General features: G+C 49.8%; 2 protein-coding genes across 4 annotated transcripts; both read right to left on the reverse strand.

Annotated features, from left to right (window-relative positions):
* Nucleotides 1-729: 729 nt before the first annotated feature.
* COASY (Coenzyme A synthase) lies at nt 730-11,732 on the reverse strand. 3 transcript variants are annotated; one of them, XM_077314155.1, is made up of 10 exons: nt 11,554-11,732; nt 8,261-8,928; nt 7,149-7,363; nt 5,444-5,575; nt 4,263-4,452; nt 3,818-3,882; nt 2,690-2,774; nt 2,172-2,269; nt 1,805-1,951; nt 730-1,214 (listed from the first exon to the last, which is right to left on the reverse strand). In XM_077314155.1, the coding sequence occupies exons 2-10, from the start codon at nt 8,925-8,927 to the stop codon at nt 1,167-1,169; spliced, it is 1,647 nt and encodes a 548-aa protein (XP_077170270.1). In that variant the 5' UTR covers nt 8,928; nt 11,554-11,732; the 3' UTR covers nt 730-1,166. The 3 variants fall into 3 exon arrangements, with proteins under 3 accessions (XP_077170270.1, XP_077170269.1, XP_077170268.1); XM_077314154.1 differs by lacking the exon at nt 11,554-11,732 and adding an exon at nt 9,445-9,584; XM_077314153.1 differs by lacking the exon at nt 11,554-11,732 and adding an exon at nt 9,343-9,399.
* A 1,690-nt stretch (nt 11,733-13,422) lies between these two features.
* Nucleotides 13,423-21,648, reverse strand: LOC143825747 (uncharacterized). Its single transcript, XM_077314039.1, has 5 exons — nt 21,376-21,648; nt 18,848-19,104; nt 17,054-17,213; nt 14,926-15,074; nt 13,423-13,585 (listed from the first exon to the last, which is right to left on the reverse strand). Exons 1-5 carry the CDS (start codon nt 21,409-21,411, stop codon nt 13,582-13,584), a joined length of 606 nt encoding a protein of 201 aa, XP_077170154.1. The 5' UTR covers nt 21,412-21,648; the 3' UTR covers nt 13,423-13,581.
* Nucleotides 21,649-22,776: the final 1,128 nt, after the last annotated feature.

Here is a 22,776-nt window from a genome sequence, read left to right on the forward strand (position 1 = left end):
ACAGGTCCTAATTATTTCTCCAAGGAAGGTAGAAGAAGAGTTGGGAACTGCGCATTAAAGCTGGATCTTTATCCCATTTCCAAGGCCGTGTTTATTGAGCTGCAGCTGCTCAAAACATGGGGCTACTTCAGGTTCTATGCAACTTCATTTGGGGGGCAAGGGGGGTAACATCAGCCAGAAAGCAAGCTCTGGAGCAGGGGTAGTCAACCTGTGGTCCTCCAGATGTCCATGGACTACAATTCCCAGGAGCCCCTGCTGGCAGGGGCTCCTGGGAATTGTAGTCCATGGACATCTGGAGGGCCACAGTCTGACTACCCCTGCGTCTAGACCAACACGGCTACGCCCCTGAATCACCATCTCACGTGCAAAGGGAATAGGAAATGCTGTGACATCAGTGCATGAGATGCTACGCATGTGAGTGTCCGCTTGAGGGAAATGCACAGCTGTCATTGAGGGCAGAAAATGCGGGGTGTCTAGTTTAGTTCGTAGGGCCTCAAGTTCACGATGTCTTGAAAAACCTACTTTTCCCTCGCTTCTTCCATCTCCTCTTCCATCTTCCTGACAAAGAGTTGTGAGGGATGCAAAAGCTCAGCATGGTTGCGTATCACTGGGTTGGTCCGAATGCCTTGGACTGCCCTGGGGTGGGTCAGCAAAGGAGAGGGCGATGCGCCAGGCAGGAAGTCCCCTACCAGGGGTATAAGTGAGATGCACCACAAAGAGACAGACTGGTCAAAAGATTTTGCGTTTATGTATAGGTTCTGCGCAGGGCACACCGCATGTAGAGAGCAAAGGGCGTAGGGGGGGGGGGAGACAAAAGCTGTGCAGCCACCCCCAAAATACAGCCAGCCCCCACCCTCACAACCTTTGGGCACCCTCGTCTGTAAATACCATGTGGCACAGTCGCTAAAACATTGTTCCCCCACGAGCTCATGCAACCCGAGCCTGGCTTGGACACTTCACGACGATTCTGGCCTGCTCAACAGGCGGTCCGATTCTTCCCTTCGGGGGATGCAGCTCCAACCCCTGCACTCCCTTTCCCTCATCGGCACCCTCATCTGTGATCCCTGCTTCGGGACGAGACCCATCCGGCGCATGCTTTTCCACTCGGGCAGTGCAGAGGGAGCGGGGTGCAGAGGCAATTCCCCCACCGTCTTGCCATTCAGGGTCTATTCCTCTTTGAGGCGTTTCTGGAGCAGGGCCCAGGCCTTTTCCGCCTGCAAAGAACAGACGGGTGCTTATTCAGGGGGGGAACTGGAGGTCGGAATCGGCCATGCGAAGCCATTTTATTTTTTTTAAGGCAAGGGTACACTTAGGACACCGCTTGGTTTCTCGGGGGTGGCAGAAAGAGATGGGTCAATGGTGATACGGGGTGAGACGTGCAGAAATGAAGATGCCCATCCTCCAGAGACAGGGAAACTAGACTGATGCTCTAATAAAGGCGTCGCCAAACTGTGGCTCGCTAGATGTCCGGGGACTACAATTCCCATGAGCCCCTTCATTGGGACAGAAGCTTTGGGGGCAGCCAGAAGCACCTGGCTACTAGAGTTGCCATCTTCCCAGGTGAGGCCTGGAGATCTCCCAGAATTACAAGTGTTCTCCAGAGATCAGTTCTCCCAGGATGAAAAGGCTGCTTTGAAGGGTAGATTCACAGGGGTGGCCCAACTGGGGCTCTCCAGATGTCCATGGACTGCAATTCCCATGAGCCCCTGCCAGTTGCCCTGCCAGGGGCTCATGGGAATTGTAGTCCACGGACATCTGGTGAGCCACAGTTAGGCCACCCCTGCTCTAACCCCAAGCCTCTTACCTGCTCGTACGTAACTTCCGGTTCCCACATTGTGCAAAGAATCACATGTGAGTGTTTCACGCGCTGGCTGCTGGGCATTTGATTCCCCAGGCGCTTCCGAGCTGCCTCCTCACTTATGCCGTCTCGGATGAGGATGCGTCTGATGGCCTGGGAAGGGGAGCGAGGGAGGGAGAGAGAGAGAGAGAGGTGTTGTCAGAGAGAAATATGGACCAATTTTTTTCTCCCAGATCTGCTCAGGACTAATCTAAACCCACAAACTGTCCTACATAACAATGATTTCTTGGAGGGGGCATACATTTTCCGGTTGCTGCTGGATTGCCGACTGCAAAGCACTAGTTGCGTTTTTCAGAGAGAACCCGGCGCTTACCTCCTCCTCCGGGACGATGATGGTCCAGATTTCGTGCACCATGTCCTCCCAGCCGGCCTCCAGCAACACGGCTGCATCCAACACACACACGGTCGCTCCTGCATGATGGAGATCAGCGGCTTGAGAAAAAACATCAAGGCGGACAGGGGAAGCGGCTTCCTCCCACCCTCCCTTCCATCTAAAAGAGGAAATGCAGGATTCTTGACGCTGCCGTGTGCTTCTCCTCTCGGGGGCCAAACTGGGTGGTATGCTTTGGGAAGCTGCCAGACATCTCCACCACCGCCCCCACCCACCGCCAAAAACTAAGAGAGTTCCCTTCGTGTTGTGAAGCCACGACGTTCCCTGTTTGCCCCTACCGGCAGCAGCCAACCACGTGGAAAGGGGTTGGGATACGCTATGACATTCAGCAGACTCCTTCGGACCAGCCTCCACAGTCCCCCCCCCAGTCCCAGAAAGCCCCCTTAAACACGGCCTTTCTTGCTGTGGCCCCCGGGGCTCCCAAGACCCTCCCTCCTCACCCTGTGCTGCCGCCTCACTGATCTTCTCTTTGGCCACCTGAGCCATCACCGGCCACGTGATGTCGGTCAGCCTCTTCAGCTGCTCCTGGCAGGAGGGAACAAGATAGGTCGGGGCTGGAGGAGAGGTTTGAAAAAAGGGAAATCTCAAGCAGACATGGCTCAGGGGGTCCGCTAAAGGAATGGGGGGGGAAGAAGTGCCGGGGGCCAAACGGGGCCAGGGGGGTGGACTGGAGCATGCACTGATGACGGCAGGCTTTTAGATACGGGGTCCCTGGGTTGCCCCATGATGTAAAGATGGAGAATGGTTGCTCCCGGCCCTAGGGAAGTGCGCCTAGCCTCAACCAGGGCCAGGGCCTTTTCGGTTCTGGCCCCTGCCTGGTGGAATGAGCTCCCGGGTGAGCTGCGGGCTTGCGGGAGCTTTCAGCATTCCGCAGGGCCTGTAAAACGGAGCTCTTTCGCCAGGTCTATGGTTGAGGCTGGGGTCGGCGAGGTAGATCTACTGCCCCCCACCCCGGGCCTTCGGGCTCGGAATGAACATCGTCAGACCTCCTCCTCCACCCCTCCTTAGTAATAGGGGCTAGGAATGGGGGTTTTCTGCCATGTTGGGAGTATTTTAAAGTCTTTTAACGGGGGTTTTGATGGGGGGGGTTTAGACATTGTGACCCGCCATGAGCCATTTAGGGAGTGGCGGAAAATAAATCTAAATATAATAATAATAATAATAATAATAATAATAATAATAATAATAATAATAATAATAATAATAATAATAATAATAATAATAATAATAATATAGTAATATTCCAAGGCATTCTCTTGGGGATCTCCCAGCACGTCTGGCTGCCATTTGCAGAACTCCTTGTTTACAGTTCAAGCCGTACAGTATGGTGAGAGTCTGTCCCCACCTGCACCACTCCCCCACCCTACCTTTCACCCACAAAACCCAGGGCAAACACCCTGAGAAAAGGAGGCAAAAGGGCTACGCTCACTTTTTTGGAGAACCAGAGAGGCAGGCGGACGTCAGCGGCTCAAAGGTGAACAAAACAAGCGGAGGGCCGAAAGGAGCAGGAGGGAGGGGCGCGAGGGCCCGGGTTAAATATTGACCCCAAAAACTCCAGCTGGCTTTACCCGATCTTCAAACACCTTGGCCCCCAAGACTGCTCGGTCAATCGTTCCATCTTCCTTCAAGGTATCTGCAAACACAAGCGAGGGGAACGCAGCTGAGCATCCAGTGCACCAGAACTCTCTGCAGAAAAAAAACTCCATGCATAGGGGGAAGTCAGAATGGTTCATCAGTGGAATCGGCTGCCTTGGGAGGTGGGAAGCTCCCCCTCACGGGTAGTCTTTGTGCAGCAGCTGGACGGATCCTTCTCCTGGATGCTTGAGGCTGATCCTGCGTGGAGCAGCGGGTGGGACTAGGTGGACTGTTTAGCCCCTTCCCACTCTAGGATTCTATGGTTCTTGCACAGGGGAGACCTTTACCTTTTATATTTTTAGCATTCATGCTACCACCCCTGTCCTTCCCTGGATGCCAGGACTTTAGAAGACTCCTTCCCTCATTGGTGAACCATACCTTCTCCAAACGCTTCCACCACCTGATCATACGCAGGACCTCCAGGGGCATAGACGTCGTGTCCCAAGGCGTCCACGTCCAAATGGAAAGCCCCGAGATGAGCCAAATGTTGGGCGATGGAGCTTTTGCCACTGCCAGATATCCCCGACAGGCCAATGATGTAAGGGGAGGGAGGAAGAGAGGAATCTTTCTGGGGGGTGGGGTGGGGGAGGAAGAGAGACAAGCATTATTTTGGAACTCTCCAGAATATGAGTGTTCTCTCCCCAGTTCTCCCTCAACATTCTGAGGTGCTTGACCTTCAGACACCACAGTAGCCACCCATGTGCCATTCTTCCACCTGTACATTCCAATGCATGAACTTTCGGCTCTTCCTTATTCTCATTTTCCTTATTTATGAGCCCCTATTCTGGGGTTGGGGTGGGGGAAGTCTTTTCTGTATGTGTTTTGTTCCCTCTAGAGCAGGGGTGGCCAAGACTATGGCCCTCCAGATGTCCATGGACTACAATTCCCATGAGTCCCTGGCTCTCCAGATGTCCATGGACTACGATTCCCATGAGTCCCTGGCTCTCCAGATGTCCATGGACTACAATTCCCATGAGCTCCCTGACATCTGGAGAGCCAGTTTGGCCACCCCTGCCCTAGTGGCTCATTCAACATAACAAGTATGACATAAAGTGATGTAATATCATACTGACCCTTAGGGGGAGCAAAATGCATGTGGAAAAGCTAGCAATAGCGACGCACAAGCGAGGAAAATGAGAAATAAGGAAGACACATTTCCTGCTCCATCTCCTCTCCCCTCGAGGAATTGTCTTCGCTTGGAGAGCTGAGCTCTCTGACTATTTTCTGAGTCCCATATTGGCCGCTGACAAATAACTTTATTCCTCTTGCCTGAAAGGAACTCTAATTCTCCCATCCCCATTCAGGTAGCACAGGAAAGTGAGAAGGCAGAGGGAGAGACACAATCGGTGGGATGTCACAGGGAGGATCCTGACTGACCTGGATTGTGGGCTGGGCAAAAAACAGGTAGCCAGCAAAGGCATGACAGTCAGAATATCCTCTGAGGCGTTATGTATTGTCTCCCCCCATTATTGGAACTAAGCTTCCTCCAAGAGATCCACCTGCAGGAAGCCACACACTAATCTACCCTGTGGAACTCACTGTCACAAGCTTTTCCTCACCCGTGGGGGGAGCAGCAGGGTTCCAAGCAGTCTGTGCCGCAGGCTAGAGGAGCTGATCTTTTCTTCCTCGTTTTTGCTGTGCTGGACATCTCTGGCCAGTGAGATCTCGTGGACAGCAAGCTCAGCCAGCCCCTGTACCAGAGAATGAGGCAATGGGGAAGGAAGAAAAGAAGAAAACGGGAAGGGCTTATCCTTTTATCCTCCACCCAAGGTTTGCCCTCTGCATCTAAAATTACCATGGAAGGATTGTCTTGGCAGTAGTATTTGCCAAGACAGATCTGCACATCATCTGTAAGCAGGCATAGATAAAGCGATTTTTAAATGTTTATTTCAGATCTGATTACTTAGTTTCCATCTCATCACAAAATCTCCAAATGGCTTTTACCCATTTGCATTTTCAAACCATCAGCCTTACTTCCTGGTTGTTACTCCTATGTACCTTTAGCCCTTCGCTTCCGTATTTGTGGAGAATATGCTGTTGAAGACCTTTCTCATTACGTTTTTGATCGTCCTCTATATTTGGAACCAAGGACTAAACTATATTTTATTGGGACAAAGTTTTCAAACTGACCCAGATAAATTGATAGTTCTGTAATCAAATACCAAACCTTTCATACATTATAATTTGCCATCGTTTGCACTGGCTGCAAAGAAAACTGGAGCCAAACATACCCCTTCAGAGAGTTAATATTTTTAACCTTTTCGTGCTTGGTTTTTATTGGGATCTGAATCATTTCCATACCTTTGTTTATATTGTTTGATTCTTTTTTCGGCTATTGATTTTATTGGTAGATTTTCTATATATATATATATATATATATATATATATATATATATATATATTGCAATAAAATCTAAATGACTATAAGCAGGCAAGTAAAAGAGTAAATCACTTTGATGATTGAGTATGAAATCTGTACATCTTTCAGGTGATGTTCCAACAAGACTTACTATTGACAAAAATAATCTATATTAATGGAATGTACAAGTGCACCTTCAGAATCTCCTTCATATGGATCAAGAAAAGACTTCATCCGGATCAAGAAGAGAGGATAGAACCTGCAGTAACGGCTTTAAGCTATGTGTGCTGGCTAGATAACAGGGGAAAATAATCACAGCCAGAGAAATTCAGCAGTGGAATGGGCTGCCTAAGGAGATGGTGAGCTCGCCCTTGCTGGTGGTCTTTAAGCAGCAGCTGGACAGATAATTCTCATGGATACTCTATGCTGATCCTGCACTGAGCAGGGGGTTGGGCTAGATGGCCAGTATGGTCCCTTCCACCTCTATGATGCTATGATTCCCAGTGCAAACTGCGCCCTATGGAAATCACTGCCCCAGGATGTCACTAACAGGGTCAAACGACACATAGGGCAGAACAGCTTCTTGATGGTCAGCTACTCTTATTGATGACCAGAAACACAACCTCCATTCTCAGGGAGAATTTTAAAAGCCAAGCTGCCAGTTGTATAGTAACTGCCCCCCATGGAATATATAGCAACTAGAGTAGACCAAAATCCATGAACTCCAACCAGCTCACCGCTTCCACGACTGAACTACTCTGACTGTGAAAAAATTTCTGACCTAGCAGGTACCACTCTACACGTAGTTTAAACCCATTCCAGGCTGCACTGGAGGGAACACCTTTTGCCAAATCCTGAGCCTTAGGGGAGGGCGGTATCTAAATGTAAGAAAGAAAGAAACTTACATTTTCCGCTCTCTTCCTGTTGACGGCCAGGCCGCCCTTGAGAGTCTCCTCGCTGACCACGATGCACTTGAGGTGGGGGTCGGTGATGGACGGGCCGAAGCGGTCAGTCAGGGGGACGATTTCGTACTGCAGCGAGGGCTTGACGTCCACCAGGAACTCGCTCAGCTGAGTGACGCGCTGCTTGTAGGGCAGGATCAGCTCCTTCAGCATCTTCACTGCAGGGGGTGGGAGTGGAGCAAGGGGGAAAATATTAACCACCTCACTCAGGGCTATTCAAACTGTGGCTGTCCCAGCACCAAGAATGACAACACACTGTGCTAAAAGGACCATGCTCCTTAAGTGACCTCGGGTTGGCAACAAAACAGCTGTGAGCCTTCCCTTCCTCTCCCTACAGCAGGCACCCTGTGAGGTGGGTGAGGCTGAGAGAGCCCTGATATTCCTGCTCGGTCAGAACAGTTTTATCAGTGCCGTGGCGAGCCCAAGGTCACCTAGATGGCTGCATGTGGGGGAGGAATGGGGCATCAAACCCTCCTCGCCAGATTAGAAGAAGAAGAGTTGGTTCTTATATGCTGCTTTTCTCTACCAGGAGTCTCAAAGTGGCTTTAAATCGCCTTCCCTTTCCTCTCCCCACAACAGACCCCCTGTGAGGTGGGTGAGGTTGAGAGAGCCCTGATATCACTGCTCAGTCAGAACAGCTTTCTCAGTGCTGTGGCCAGCTCAAGGTCACCCAGCTGGCTGCATGTGGAGGACCGGGGAATCAAACCCAGCTCACCAGATTAGAAGCCACCACGCTTAACCACTACACCCCACTGGCTCTAGCGCTTGCATCCTGGAAATCTGAATATTTTTCCCTCGTGCTCTGAGAATATATTTAACTGGGAAGAATTACTTCCACCAAGGCTGGAAAACGTTTCAAGTCAACACACTTTCCCAGGCCTTGAAGGATTTGTCTTGTCTGGGGATTTTCCAGGCCCTAATGACAGCTTCAGATTTCCCTAGCTCTAGCCAAAGAACACGAAATATCTTTCGGTGCTCCCCCAAAGGTTCCTGGTTTTTCTGAACAGCTTTGGGGGAGCCTGGAGAAGGCCCATACTCGGTTCAAAGAGACCCACATTCCAAGAGGTCTTTGTCTGAGACCCCCACCAGGAGTCGTTTCTCCGCCAGCATGCAGCTCACGCTCAGAAGGATCTTGTGGCCGTTGTGAAGTCGGTCAAAGGTGCCCCCCACGACGACGTCACTGTAGCTCTCAAGAGGCTCTGCGTATGAACCAGTCTCGGGCTCCGAGGGTAGCTCCCCATCAGGGGTCTCTAGCTCGTACTCCGGATATAACAAAACCGAGATGAGATTGGGCCGGCAACTGTAACAGCTGGTGGCGTAGCGCTCCAGGCGCTGCTTGACCGGGTTGGACTGACCCCCGTCCCCAGTCTCAAAGTCCGTAAGCACCACCTCTGGTGGCTGGGAGAGATTCTGCACCGATCCAAGGGCCGGCGGGGTGGCGCCCTGGTTGAGGATGTTGGTGAGCAACACCCGGACATTGAGGTGGGTGTGGACGTCCGCGTCCGCGTACAGCTTGCTGATCAGAGTGTACACCTCCGAGGAAGCCGGGACGTACGTGGAGCGGGGCTGCGTGGAGCCGGTCAAGCTGAGCCCCGGCTGCAGGTGGACATAGAGGGTGTCTTGGACCAGCCGAGCCGCGGAGGCCAGGATGGGCACCAGGCGGAGGGAAAGCGCCGACAGCGGAGACGTCAGAACCAACAGGCCCGAGCGGAAGACTGACATGCTGCCCGGCAAGGAGGACAGAGGCAAGAGGCGGTGCCAAAAAAGAAAGAGAGAGAAGCAAAGTTAATAGGCATACAAGGATACAGCGACCTTTGCTTCAGTCTCTGCAGCTCCCAATCTCTAGACCGCAAAGCAGAATTACTCCAGACTGGAGGTAGAAATCTCATGTTTCGATCCCCATCACACTGGGAGGCTCACCAGCCTTGGTCACCTCACAAGGCTGCAGTGAAGCCAACTATACCACTTAAAGAACCTTGGTGGGAAGATGAAGAGTTGGTTCTTATATGCCACTTTTCTCTACCCGAAGGAGTCTCAAAGCGGCTTCCGATCGCCTTCCCTTTCCTCTCCCCACAACAGACACCCTGTGAGGGAGGGGAGGTTGAGAGATCCCTGAGATTACTACTCGGTGACATACAATGAGTGGCTGAAGTACATCTTTTAAGCATGTGTTTGCAATCCTCTCTCTGGCTAAAAGTCCAGCCCTGCCTGCCCCCTTTTCTTCTGCTTTTTAACAAACCTTAGGCACATTGGTTAATAGGCAATTCAACAGATGCCAATGAATAACAGCCAGGAATTCTTCCTTCCTTCGCTTCATATTTTAACTTTTCGGTGGCTGGAAAGAAGGTGGCGAGGCAGCAGAAAGAAGGGGAAAGGGGTGTGTGTGTCTGATAAACATTCTTCTCAGGGTCCTCAAACTCCCTATTCCAAAATTTATTTTTTCCTTAGTACATGTTTCCCCCTCCCTCCCTCCCAGGAAGGATAGCTTACACTGTTCCCTCTTTATTCCATTTTAGCCTCACAACAATCCTGCAAGGTTGCCCAGTAAACCTTCATGGCAGAGTCGTGTATTCAAATCAGATCTTAGTGTGATACTCAAACCATGACACTGTACCATCTCTAAGAAACCTTGTCTCTATGGTTTATATTCTCAATGGCTCAAGCACAGCAGGCTTCGTACTGAGTCAAAAGATAAACCTAAACACATTTTGTATTTCTTGTCTATTTCATGTCCAACATGTTATTTACATTTGCTGCTTTCAGGGGACTTGTCAAAGCGTCCCACTCATCACCAACTTTTACAAAATATTCTTCCTTGATGGTTGGGGTTCCAGCTGTTGGGAGTCTTAAATTGCATCAAAGGATTAGGATTTTTAAAATGGAGGATTAAAAATATGCCACCAAAGGCATGTACATGTCTGTCCCCTTTACTCAAATAGCCCCCGAATACTGCCAGGCCTTTAATATAGCCAAGTGCGTGTTAACCGCATCATATATTTATGCCACTTCTATCTTTCTGCTTCTAAAACTCTTTCTCCTCTCAATCCTACAGGTTTTGCCTTCCCCTCTGGCCCACATTTATTTTTCCTTTTAGGCTCTGTGTCCCATCTCGATGACGGTTCTATAACCACCAGTTGGCAGACCTCACTGGCACTGTGGTTAACAGTGCCAGCCTAGGATATGAGATACCTGAAACTTATTGGGCACCCTTGGGCTAGTTGCCTTCTTTGAGCTTCACCTACCTCACAGGATTGGTGTGATAATAAAATGGAGAAAGTGTATGCCTCCCAGAACTCCCTGAAGGAACAGTGTACTAAAGGATTTTTTGAGTCTGACTGAATACTAGCAACAATGCAGCTTTTCCTGCTCTTGGCCAGCCTTCCTTTCCTCTCAAAAACTCCCATTCAGAGCCAGCATTATGTAATGGTTAATGGCAGCCTCTACTCCTGAGAACTGGGATTCTTCCCTGCTCTTCCACATAACAACAGCCAGCTGGGTAACCCTGGCCAGTCACAGTTCTCACAGAGCAGTTCTTCCAGAGCTCTCAGCCCCACCTATCTCCCAGGTTGTCTGTTGTGGGGAGAGGAAGAGAAAGCGATTGTCAGCCACTTTGAGACTCCTTCAGGTAGTAAAAGGCGGGTATAAAAACCACCTCTTTTTCCCGCCTCCATTTCCTGTCCTGTCCCCACCCTCCACCTAGATTGGGAAACTCCTGGAGATTTACAGGTGGAGCCTGGGGACGACAGGGATCTCAGTGGGACACAATGCTTCAGAGTCCTCCCTCCAAAGTAGGCACTTTCTCCAGGAGGAACTCATCTCTGCAGTCTGGAGAGGAGCTGAAATTCCAGTGGATCCCCAGGCACCACCTGGAGGCTGGCATCCTGAGATTCAAACCTGCTGTTAGCCATACCCATGAAATTACCAACCAACGGAAAAAGCGTGCATATTTTATCCAGGGGTGCTCAGCGTAACAGACATGGCTCCTCCTATTTTATCTTTACAACAATCCTGCGATGTAGGCGAGGCTGAAGTGGCACCCAGTCAGTTTCGTGGCTGAGCCTCCCTAGTCCTAATCCAGCCCTCCCTCCTGAAGGCACCCCCTCCTCCACCCCACGTGGCCCTGCAAAAAAGGAAAGGTGGGGGGGAGAAGAAGAGGGTCTCTGCATTAGGGAAAGAGCATGCGTGGGAATGCCTTTGCTGGGGACTGAAACGAGGAAGCAGCAGCCTGCAAAGGACCGGGGGGGGGGTTTCTATGCAAATCATCCCTACTGACCCCCCTCCCTTTCAGCGCCCCCCAAATCCTCCCCCTTCCGAGGCTGCTGAGAAAAGGGGGCGGAGGGTCTCCTACCTGCTGGGCAAACCCAGCTGAGGCGTCACCTGACCCGGAAGCGCTTCCCACTCTAACCAGAAGTGCGTCCTGCCCGACGGCCCGCCCCCTCCAAAAAATTCATGTCGATTTCTTTTTTAAATGAAAACCACATGGATGGCTTCGGAGTAAAACAGAGAGCGTTTTATCATGTCGGCAATGTCAAAAAGAGGGGGAGGAACCGAGGTTGCAGGGGGCGTGGCCAACTGAAAAGGGGCGGGCTTCCGTGTGTGCGTCAGGGGGCTGAGGGGCGGGTCTTTGGGAGGTGCCAATCAGGCTGGGGTTTTTTCATGCCTGGACTGAACTGTGTTAAAATTCGTTTGGAAAGCCTTCTGGGCAAAATAATAATTAGGGACAGGAATCCTTCTACTTGATTGCTCAGGAAACAGGAAGGTGCAAAGCCAGGAGGGACTGCGGGTGTAGTTGGTGGGAATGGCCCTTTCTGTGCAGGGATGCCAGCCTCCAGGTGGGGCCTGGAGATCCCCCGGAATTAAGGCTCATCTCCAGGGGACAGAGATCTGTTCTCCTGGAGAAAGTGGCCGCTTTGGGAGGTGAACTTTGTGGCACAGCACCCTCCTGACGTCCCTGCCCTCCAGATCGCCTGGAGTTTCCCAACCTGGATCTGTGCAACTATTCCTATGGAACTCCTTTGGGACAAAAATCCTGCACTTTTCAAAGTTGCATCAAAGGAAGAGGTTGGGAACTGTGAACTGCACCCTAGTTTGTATGCAATCTGATTTGTGGGCTGCTATTTTAATACAACTCTTACTTATGTTCTTAAACACACAGAAGTGTATACCCAGGATTAATTTTGTTGGTCTTAAAAGTGCCATTGGACCTAAATTCCCCCCCCCCCGAACTTCAGCTATCTGAGTTCCTTTGCCAGGGGTTGAATTTGGGACCTTCTGGAAACAAAGCAGGTGTCTTCCACACTCAGCCTCAGCAGTCTCTAGGGGAGCTTTTTTCAACCTTTTGACTGTGGAGTAACTCTTGAAATATTCAAGCTGGGGTAAGTAGAGGTGGTCAAACTCTGGCTCTCTAGATGTCCATAGATGACAATTTCCATACTTGCAGGGGATCATGGGAATTGTAGTCCATGGACTTCTGGGGAGCCACAGTTTGGCCATCTTGTCATAGGGCTTTCTAGGCAAGAGATAATAATTTATTATATTTTTATATACCGGCCTTCCATATGGCTCAGGGCAGTTATGGTTTTGCCATTGACTACTTCTGCGGCATGATCTTGAACTTCCTTGGTGGTCTCTCACCCGAGTACTTACTGTGGCTGATCCTGCCCGCTTTTGAACCTCTATTGAGATTAGGCCAGTCTGGGCTCTGCAGACTGCTTTTCTGTAACTACTAAGTAATTCACAGACTACCCGTGTGCACCTCATCAGAAAGCAGTGACTAAACTAGCTTGAAGCCTGATCTCTTTCTTCCAAGTCTCAGTAAGAGTGGTTATTTGATCATGCAGTGGCTGTCCTTGTTCCTCCGCCCTCTTCTGCAAGGGGACATCTTCATCAGATGCACAAGAGTTGGGTTCATATGGAATTGCCTTATACTGAATTGGACCATCCATCCATCAAGGGCAGCCTAGTCTATTCAAATTCATAATAATAACTGTAGATTTATAGCCAACCCGCCCTTCATGGTTGACAGCAGGCTGAGGTCTTTCACATTGCCACATGTTTTAGTGGAGTTGCCCGGGATGGAACCTGGGACCTTCTGCATATAAAGCCAAGGCTCTTCTCATGAGTCACAGCCCATAGAGGGTCCCAAAGCAGCCCCATGGTAGGCAAAGCAATTATGGCAAGCAACAGAGAAACAAAAAGACTGGATACATAGGCAGGATTTATTAAGGATGAGGTTGCTCAAGACACAAAGGGGATTAATTAATTAGCGTGATCCTCAAACCGACAAGTCTCCGGCATATATGAAAAGTCAGTCTGGGACTCCCGGAGCCGCCAAGTGGAGTTGAACTGGGATAAGCGTGATCAAAGGCACGATATTTCACCTGAATAGATAAAACAACAAAAGAGCGAATTAGAATTCAATGCAGGGAATGTAAAAGATGGGGCTGCATCTGGGAAATAGTTAACTATCCCCCAAATAATTGCTGCTTAATTATATCCCCTTCTTTGTCACACCTCAACCCTGTCAGGATTGCCAGCTCTTGATTGGGAAATACCTGGAGATTTTGGAGGTGGAGCCTAAGGAAGGTGGGGTTGGGGTGAGGCTTCAATTGGATATTTATTTTTATTTATTTTCGCATTTGTATGCTGTCCTTCCCCAAGGGCTTGGGGCGGCTCCCAACAATCATTACAGTAATTACAAATAAATAAAAATAAACAATAAAACTGACATACAAAATTCCAATGCCCAAATAATTTAAGTTAAAAGCCTACTGATTCCAAAAGGGGTGCCTCGTTCTCTCTAGTGAAAGAGGGGCACATAAAGTGATCGTCGAGGTTTAGGTTTTGATGATCTGGCTGGAGCAGCTCTGCCTTACCGGCCCTGAGGAGCTGTCTGAGGTCCTGCAGGGCCCTGATCTCATTGGGTAGATATTTTCCACCAGCCTGGGACCACGGCTGAAAAGACCCTGGCCCTGGCTGAGACCAATTTGATGTCTTTGGGGCTGGGAATCAGATCATCTTTATAACTTGTTTGAACAGCATTTCCCCCATAGCCAGGAAACGTGGAAGATCAAGGACACTGCGTAAGGCTTCTTTTACACTTAGCCCAGTAGATTTGGCCCACAGAGCCCACTTGGTGTTGTGGTCAAGAGCAGCAGCTTCTAATCTGGCAAGCCGGGTTTGACTCCTTGCTCCTCCACAGGCAGCCAGCTGCGTGACCTTGGGCTAGTCACTGTCCTGTTAGAGCTGTTCTGACTGAGCAGGAATATCAGGGCTCACAGGGTGCCTGAGGTGGGGAGAGGACAGGAAGGCGACTGTAAGCTGCTTTGAGACTCCTTCAGGTAGAAAAAAGCGGCATATAAGAACCATCTTTTCTTCTTCCTCAGTAATATCAGGGCTCTCTCAGCCTCACCTCCCTCACAGGGAGTCTGTTGTGGGGAGAGGAAGGGAACGATTGTAAGCCACTTTGAGACTCCTCCTGGTAGAGAAAAGCAGGGAATAAAAAGCCACTCTTCTTGTCCACAGAGCCACTGGTTGGCTGCTGTATGAAAACAGGATGCTGGTCTGACCCAGTAGGACTCTTCTTATGGCCATGGAAGGTTTCCCCATTGTCTCCCTTGCCTTCTTCCGGAGACAAGTGGTTCACCATGTTGAATTTACAAGCTACTAGTACAGAAATGTGGGAACGGTGCTCCCCTCCCCTCTTGGCATCTACTCTTACGAGTTGGGTTCCAGCGTTGCCAGAGCTCGCTCTTCCTGTGTTCGGTGGCCTTTCAGGTCCCGCTCCATCAAGGGCGAGATGAAGTCAGGCACTGTTCCGTCCACGTGGATGCCCTTGCTGTTGAAGTAGGACTGCAGAGCAGCAAGGAACTGCAAAGAATAAGCCAGAGAAAAAACTTCAGAGCAAGGTCCTGGACGCTCCCTCATTGGTCCCTGATTGCGGGATCCCCGGTGTCTGTTTGGGTTGCTAGATCCATGTTGGGAAACTCCTGGAAATTTGGAGATGGAGTATAGAGAGGATCGGGACCTCAGTGGGGTAGAAGGCCAGAGAGTCCACCCTCCCAAACATCCGTTTTCTCCAGGGGAACTGAGCCCTGAAATCTGGAGATGAACTGTAATACCAGGGGATTCCACAAACTAATATGTATCTCTAGGGAAAGATATATTGCTGCTGACTATCAGATTTCATATATTTTTAGAAGGCCAGTGACATCTCTACAACTGAGAGTCTTTGCGTTTTGTAAACTTCCAAGGGATTGAAACTCGGCTGTTCACTTACTTGGAGATAAGATCAGCAACTATTTGAAATAATACATTCAGCTATTTTCACCTCTCACAGCTTATAACAGCTGTCTACCCCTCCCGAGGGGGTGGGGCTGGCATTCCTATCTGTTACCGAGATTGTGACCCCTTTGGTACAGAAATGCATTTGGAACAACTGCTGTGGATTGCCCTGGGCCAAAGTGTTTTTATGACTGAGTGTCAGCTTTGAAGTCACACAGCATTCTTCTTTGGACTGTGTATTGTTCCAGGCGGCAGGCTGAAGCAGAGTTCTGTGGAAGCGGAAAGCTTATACCCCTCCCCGACTCCTTGCCTTTCCCCTCGAATAAAAATAAATTCTCAGTCTGCATTCTGTAGGAACTCAGGCTCTTATCTAGCAATGACAGCCAAGTCTAGACAGAAGCAGACCGTACTGTCTCTGGAGGCCTCTTACGATCTGGAGGCTGTAACCTTAATGAAGCCATCTTAGTTTACTGGATAGATGCCGAAGGGCTCTCAAAGAGATCAGAAGGATTAGAGAGCACATTGTGGGAGACGTGCCAAGATAGGATCACAAAGCGTTTGACTTTTAACAAGAGAGATCAGGGGAGATGAGCAAAAAGTCAGCCACACAATATGATTTGCCGTGTACATAAAAGTGTGTGCCCTTTGAAACCACTCAGCCAGGGACGCAGCAGGGAGTATCCATGGTCCAGAGGACCATTTCTGCACTGGAGGCTTCATGCTAGGCTGCAGGCTGGAGTTTGAGCCCAGGCAGGTTCTCTGCCTCTTCCTGTTCCCATACGGGGGACCATTTGGTGTGGGGCACGGGAGTTAGGGCAGCAAAGTTCCCAGTGCAGAAACTCAAGAGAGGATGCATAAACCTCCCTTCAGACTGGCACTGTGTGGGCTCACCAACCTGAAAACGGGCCTCTGACCACGGAAGGTGGCTTGCCACAAACCAGATATCCTTCTATGCCACCTGCAATTGCAGGGGAGGAACAAACCACCCAGGAGATGTGCTTGAGTGGGTTGTTGCTCAGCTCAGACACTCAGAAGTTGCCGTAACTGGAAGTTTCATTTGGGTTGTCAACCTCCAGGTGGTGGCTGGAGACCTCCTGCTGTTAGACATGATCTCCAGGTGAGGGAGAAAAGCTTACCTGGAGAAAACTGATGCTTTGGAAGGTGGTCTCTGGGCATTATACTCCACTGAAGGGCCTTCTCTCCTCAAACCCTGCCCACAAAGTATCCAGGAATTTCTCCAACCCAGATCTGGCACCCTGATTTAATCAACACCATCTTAGTTGATTAACCCATGGGCCAGTTTTTGTTTTTTTAAGCAAAAGTACACCTTGTTTCTTCTAAAGATGGCCTGCTCTGGTTCTCTCAAACTGTGATGCAGCTTTTATGTTTCCCAGTTGTGAAAAAGAGGCATGGCGCGTGGTATAAAAAGGCACTCTGCCCATGCTCAGAGTTGCCCTTCTGATGACCCTTTGACGTATCTCCAGGGCCCACAAACCTTTGGCTCTGCAAACAGCTGCCAAGTGGCACAGCCCAACCCAGCCTCCTGCTCCCATGGAGTGTCTTACCAGCTCTCTGTTCGACAGCTGGTCCAGAGTTTTCCATGGCTCGTTCTGCGTGGATTTTTTAATGACCCAGGCCAGTGCCGGCAGACACAGGAGACTGAAGAAAGTGAGTCGCAGGAGATGGTTCATTGCCATTGTAATAGCTGCCTCTTGGAGGGAGGAACTGGAGAAAAGGACAGACAGCAAGTCACACAAAGAGAAGAATATAAATATGAATGAATGAATGAATGAATGAATGAATGAATGAATGAATGAATGAATGAATGAATGAATTCAAAGGCTCCAATGTCATCTGTCCAGAATTGGAATCCGCCTCCCCCACCCTCTCATAATCACAATCGGAATTATGCCCAGGGGGACAGAGGACAAGTGTTCATGTGTGCCAAAACTGGCCTCTCAGTGTTGGCAACAACATAGCCTCTGGGCATGTCCAGATTGACTTATTTTCAGCATGGAAGGAACGCAACCCTCTCTGCCCTAATGGGAAGAGGGGGAAGGCTTCTCTCCCAGGAAGGTTTCTTCCTTGGCCCAGGAGAGATCCTTTTAGGCCCAAAGTCAAAGTTGGGATCTAAGCTCCAGAACCTATTCTGCATCCCCAGGCTTAGAACAGGAACCAGTGACAGATCTCATAGGGCAAGATGATGTGGCATTCGGGGGGGGGGAGTGTGGGATTTGGGCTGAGGAGACTCGGATTCAAATTTAACCATGAAACTGACTGGGTGATGGAGGACCAGCTGTGCCACTTCAGCTTAACCTACGTCACAGGGTGGTCGCAAGGATAAAATAGGAGGAGCCATGTCTGTTACAGCCATGTCTGTTGGGATAAATACATGCAAGGAGCGCTTTTTCAATTGGTTAATAATTGAGCATGGTTATCAGCAGGTTTGAACTTAAGGATGTTATCCTCCAGGTGCAACCTGGGGATCCCCCGGAATTACCGCTCCACTCCCCTGGAGAAAAGGGGTGTTTTGGAGGGGGGACTCTAGGGCATTTTGCCCAACTGAGGTCCTTGTCCTCCCCAGATGCCATCTCTAAATCTCCAGGAGTTCCCCAGGATGGAGCTGGCGACTAGATTTGAACTTCAGTGCCTGCCCATTTAGAAATTTAAGCATCACTTTCTTACTGCCCCTTCTCAGCTTCACTTTAATTCCGGAGGGAGGGAATCCGGCTTACTCGCCAACACTCTCATCTGAATTGTCTTTTAAATAGCCATAGCCATGAATGTCACCGGTTTCCTTTTAATTTTGAGTCCTGCCCCTAGCACTCCCCAGCCATAAATCTTCCTTTGTCTAAGCTGATTCCTGCTCCCCCGCTTTCATAAGAAGCATTTATCCCTGGGGGGGGGTTACCAATGTGTTAGGAAACTGTTTTTGGAGATCATCCATTCCAAACAGCTGCAAGCAAGCGCAGTAGGGTGGTTGAGGATTTCCCTCTGCCCCCCCCCCAAATTAATTCCAGCCCCACAATAAGAAGAAGAGTTGGTTTTTATACCCTGCTTTTCACTCTCAAACCAGCTTAGAATTGCCTTCCCTTTCTCTCCCCACAACCCTGTGAGGTAGGAGGGGTGGAGAGAGCTCTGACAGAACTGCTGTGTGTGAACAGCTCTCACAGGCCTGGGACAGGCCCAAGGTCACCCAGCTGGCTGCAGGTGGAAGAGCAGGGAATCAAACCTGGCTCTCTTAACCACTACACCGTGCTGGCTCTTGGCACTATTTTACTAGCTACTGGAACATCTGTTGTGTCAGCAAACAATTTCTGTTTAGGGAATCCTTGCCCACCCCCAAAAAAGTGCCTTACCTCTCCCGGCCTGTGTTTTCAAGATGCAAAGTCTGAGGAGTGTGGAGGAGACACTCTGTCTGCCCCTGTTTATGTAGCTCCGAGGGTGGAGAGTGAGCAATCCAAGGAGTCCCCACCCCTCTCCTGGCACAGAGAGAGAGAGAGAAGGTAGCTGATGGGGCAGGTGAGTGTTTGCCAAGAGAGATGCATCTGTTTTGACACCTGCCAAACAGTTCCACGGTTTCTGCAAGATCTTCCTTCCACCCCACAATGCTGGTCTAAGAAGAAGAAAAGTTGGTCATCATACCCTGCTTTTCACTCCCTGAAGGAGTCTCAAAGAGGCTTACAAAAGCCTTCCCTTCCTCTCCCCACAACAGACACCCTGTGAGGGAGGTGAGGCTGAGAGAGCCCTGAGATTACTGAAGAAAAAAACTGGTTCTTATATGCCGCTTTTCTCTACTCAAAGGAGTCTCAAAGTGGCTTACATTCACCTTCCCTTCCTCTCCCCACAACAGACACCCTGTGAGGTAGATGGGGCTGAGAGAGCTCTGACAGGACTGCTCAGTGAAAACCGTATTATTAGGGCTGTGACTGGCCCAAGGTCACCCAGCAGGCTGTATGTGGAGGAGCAGGGAATCAAACCCGGACCTCCAGATTAGAAGCCGCCACTTCTAGGCTGAGAGTTATGTGAGTGGCCCAAAGTCACCCAGCCCAGCATCTGTGGCTCTAGTGGGAATTCAAACCTGGGTCTCACAGATCCTACCAGGACTCCGCACGGGCTCTTCAAGTCTTTGGCTCCATCCCCAAACATCAGCTGCTCATTCTCTTGCTCAGCTTTTCTTATGTCTCCCTGTTTCAAGTATTAGGAAGCGCCTACCCAGTACACATAAATATTTGCAAAGCAGAATTCTTAGAAAAATTAAAGCACTAAGAATAATGGGATCCAGGGACAGAACCCACAGTCCAACAGAAAAGGAAGGCAACACAGGTTGCAAGCTGCATGAGTTTCAGAAGATCGTGACAGATGTAAATCCTTATTTTATGTATTCCCTTTATTTACATCCCGCCTTTCAACCCAACGAAGACTCAAAGTAGCTGACATCATTTCCCTTCCCTCCATCTTATCCTCACAACATCCCTGCAAGGTAACTTAGGCTGAGAGTGTGTGGCTGGCCCAAAATCCCCCAGCAAGTTTCCTTGGCCTGTGGGGATTCGAACCTACATTTCCCAGACAGGAAAAACATCTCGCCTGGCATTTAGAACTCATATATTTGGCAACAGGTGAGTTTCCTTGGCGCCATTCAGCGTCCCGGTACTCCCCCACTGAAGCTCAGGAAATGGGGACATCAGAGAGTAGAAACAAAGCTCTTAATTGCGGACAAGCCCATGCGGGGAAAGGACCCGGGAGAGTTTGACAAACAATTAACCAGCACTTTTAATTGTGCCCGGAAAGAAACTGGCAACTGGTGAAGATATTTTAGGACTGGCAAGAGGTGTTCTTTATAATTCATACCTTTAAGCACCCTACTCATTTTAAATGTTGAATAAATACAATTCTGAACCCGTTGAACCTTTTGTACAGTCATCAAAGGCAGTCCCACGTAAAGCGCAGGGCAGTAGTCTAGCCTGGATGTAACTCGGTGCACGGATGACTGGCCAAATCACCCCGTGAAAGGAAGAGCTGTGACAGGCAAACCCATTTGGAAGCTGATTAAAGGTCGGATTGAAAAACACCCTGTGGAGCCATATCTGCTTTGGAAGGGGTCATCAAAACCTTTCTGGAAGTGGTGGTCCAGAGAGCCAGCTTGGTGTACTAGCTAAGAGCAGTGGCCTTTAATCTGAAGATCCAGGTTTGATTCCCCGCATCTCCACATGCAGCCAGCTGGGTAACTCCTAACAGAGCAGTTCTCTCAGAATTCCCTCAGCCCGATCTACCTCACAAGATGTCTGTTGTGGGGAGAGGAAGGGGAGGCAATTGCAAGCCGCTTTGAGACTCATTTAGGTAGTGAAAAGGTGTGGTATAAAACCCAACTCCTTTTCTTCTTTGGATTTATTATCTACCACTGAGGTTTCTTCCTAGCGTTTACAGAGTTGGAAGAGGTCTTGTAGGCCATCGGGAGCTGGGGTTCAGAGGCTAGTGGGTCACCAAAACAGGCTTGACCATTCTCTGCTAGAAGGACTCCATTGTGGAAGAGCTCTTTCATCCTTAGGTTCCGTTGTCCCAGTAGAAAAGAGCAGTAGAAGACGAATAAAATTTGTGACTGGGTACGAACTGTTGTGAGTCACAAAAGCTCCTTCCCTGCCACGAATTCCGTTAGTCATTAAGGAACTCTCTCTCTCTCTCTCTCTTTCCTACTGCTACAGACTAACTTGGCCACCCACCACGGTCTGTCTCCATTTTCTCAACTGATTTTGCCATTTGGAAATTTCTGCTCATGTTCAACCCAAATCCACTGTCCTGTAACCTGGGCCCATCCTAGCCTTACACTCTGCAGCTGTGGAGTTTGGGGAGATTTGATCCCCAGGATTCGGAGAACACCATCATGTACCTGCTGAATGTTACCAGAAAAAAGCCTCTTCTCCATGTGGCAAAAAATGCTGGTGTGACTGGTGTGCTTAAATCCTTCAGAGCCAATGTGGTTAAGAGCAGCGGCTTCTAATGTGGGGAGAAGAAGAAGAGTTGGTTCTTATATGCCACTTTTCCCTACCCGAAGGAGGCTCAAAGCGGCTTACAATCGCCTTCCCTTTCCTCTCCCCACAACAGGCACCCTGTGGGGTGGGTGAGGCTGAGAGAGCCCTGAGATTCCTGCTCGGCCAGAACAGTTTTATCAGTGCTGTGGCAAGCCCAAGGTCACCCAGCTGGCTGCATGTGGAGGAGTGCAGAATCGAACCTGGCATGCCAGATTAGAAGTCCGCACTCCTAACCACTACACCAAACTGGCTCTCATGGTTTGATTCCCGGCTCTTCCACATGCAGCCAGCTGGGTGACCTTGGGCTTGTCACAGTCCGGATTGAGCTGTTCTCACCGAGCAGTGCTGTCAGAGCTCTCTCAACCCCACCTCCCTCTCAGGGGAGAGGAAGGGAAGGCGATTGTAAGCCACACTGCGACACAAGAGGCCTGCTGGGTGACCATGGGCCAGTCACAGTTCTCTCAGAGCTCTCTCAGTCCCACTTACCTCACAGGGAGGTTGTGGAGAGAGGAATGGAAAGTGATTGTAAGCTGCTTTGGGACTACTTTGGGTGGTGAAAAGCAGGGTATAAAAACCAATGATTCTTCTTGTTTTTTAACCTTGGGCGTTTAATGGCAAGAACTGCAGTTCTTTGGCATGGCTCTGCTCTGTGAGTGCCTACTAGCATTCACCGACAAAGAGGCTTATCAACAGAGCTAGTAGTAGTATAACAAGTAAACTCCCCTCCGAAGCCTGCCCAGGGCTATGCAGGGCTTGAACCGAACCCAGACTGGGTGTGGGGCTCCGGCTGCCGCCCCAGAACAGGCCCGGCCGCCGGCCAGCTTCTTAATTAAAACAACATTCTATGCAACCTCTTCCCGTCTCGAAGAGACGAGGCGGCCAAGAAGACCCAGCGCCAACCGATAACCAGGAAAACCCTCCCTGTTGGCAGAGCTGTCTTTCAACAGTCCGGGGGTGGAGGGGATGAAGACGCAACATGATGGATGACACAGACAAAAGATCAGCATTTGCAAACCTTCAGTCTTTGAGGAACGCTTTTCCTATCTGCTTGTCCGGGACAAAACACCCAGAAGATATTCTTGGGCTGTTCCCCCATAATGAAGGCCAGGTGTGTTGGGCCTTATAGCCCTATTGGTTCAAGCTGTTAGTCCAAAATCGAAATCAGAAGGTCAAAATTATAAATCTCTCCTTCCATTTTCATTGGACACGAGAGATTAAAAACTTTGGCCTTCTGATTTCGACTTTAAAGTACTGTGAAA

This window comes from Paroedura picta, chromosome 16 (genome assembly GCF_049243985.1).
Source record: "Paroedura picta isolate Pp20150507F chromosome 16, Ppicta_v3.0, whole genome shotgun sequence".
NCBI classification, from domain to species: Eukaryota; Metazoa; Chordata; class Lepidosauria; order Squamata; family Gekkonidae; genus Paroedura; species Paroedura picta.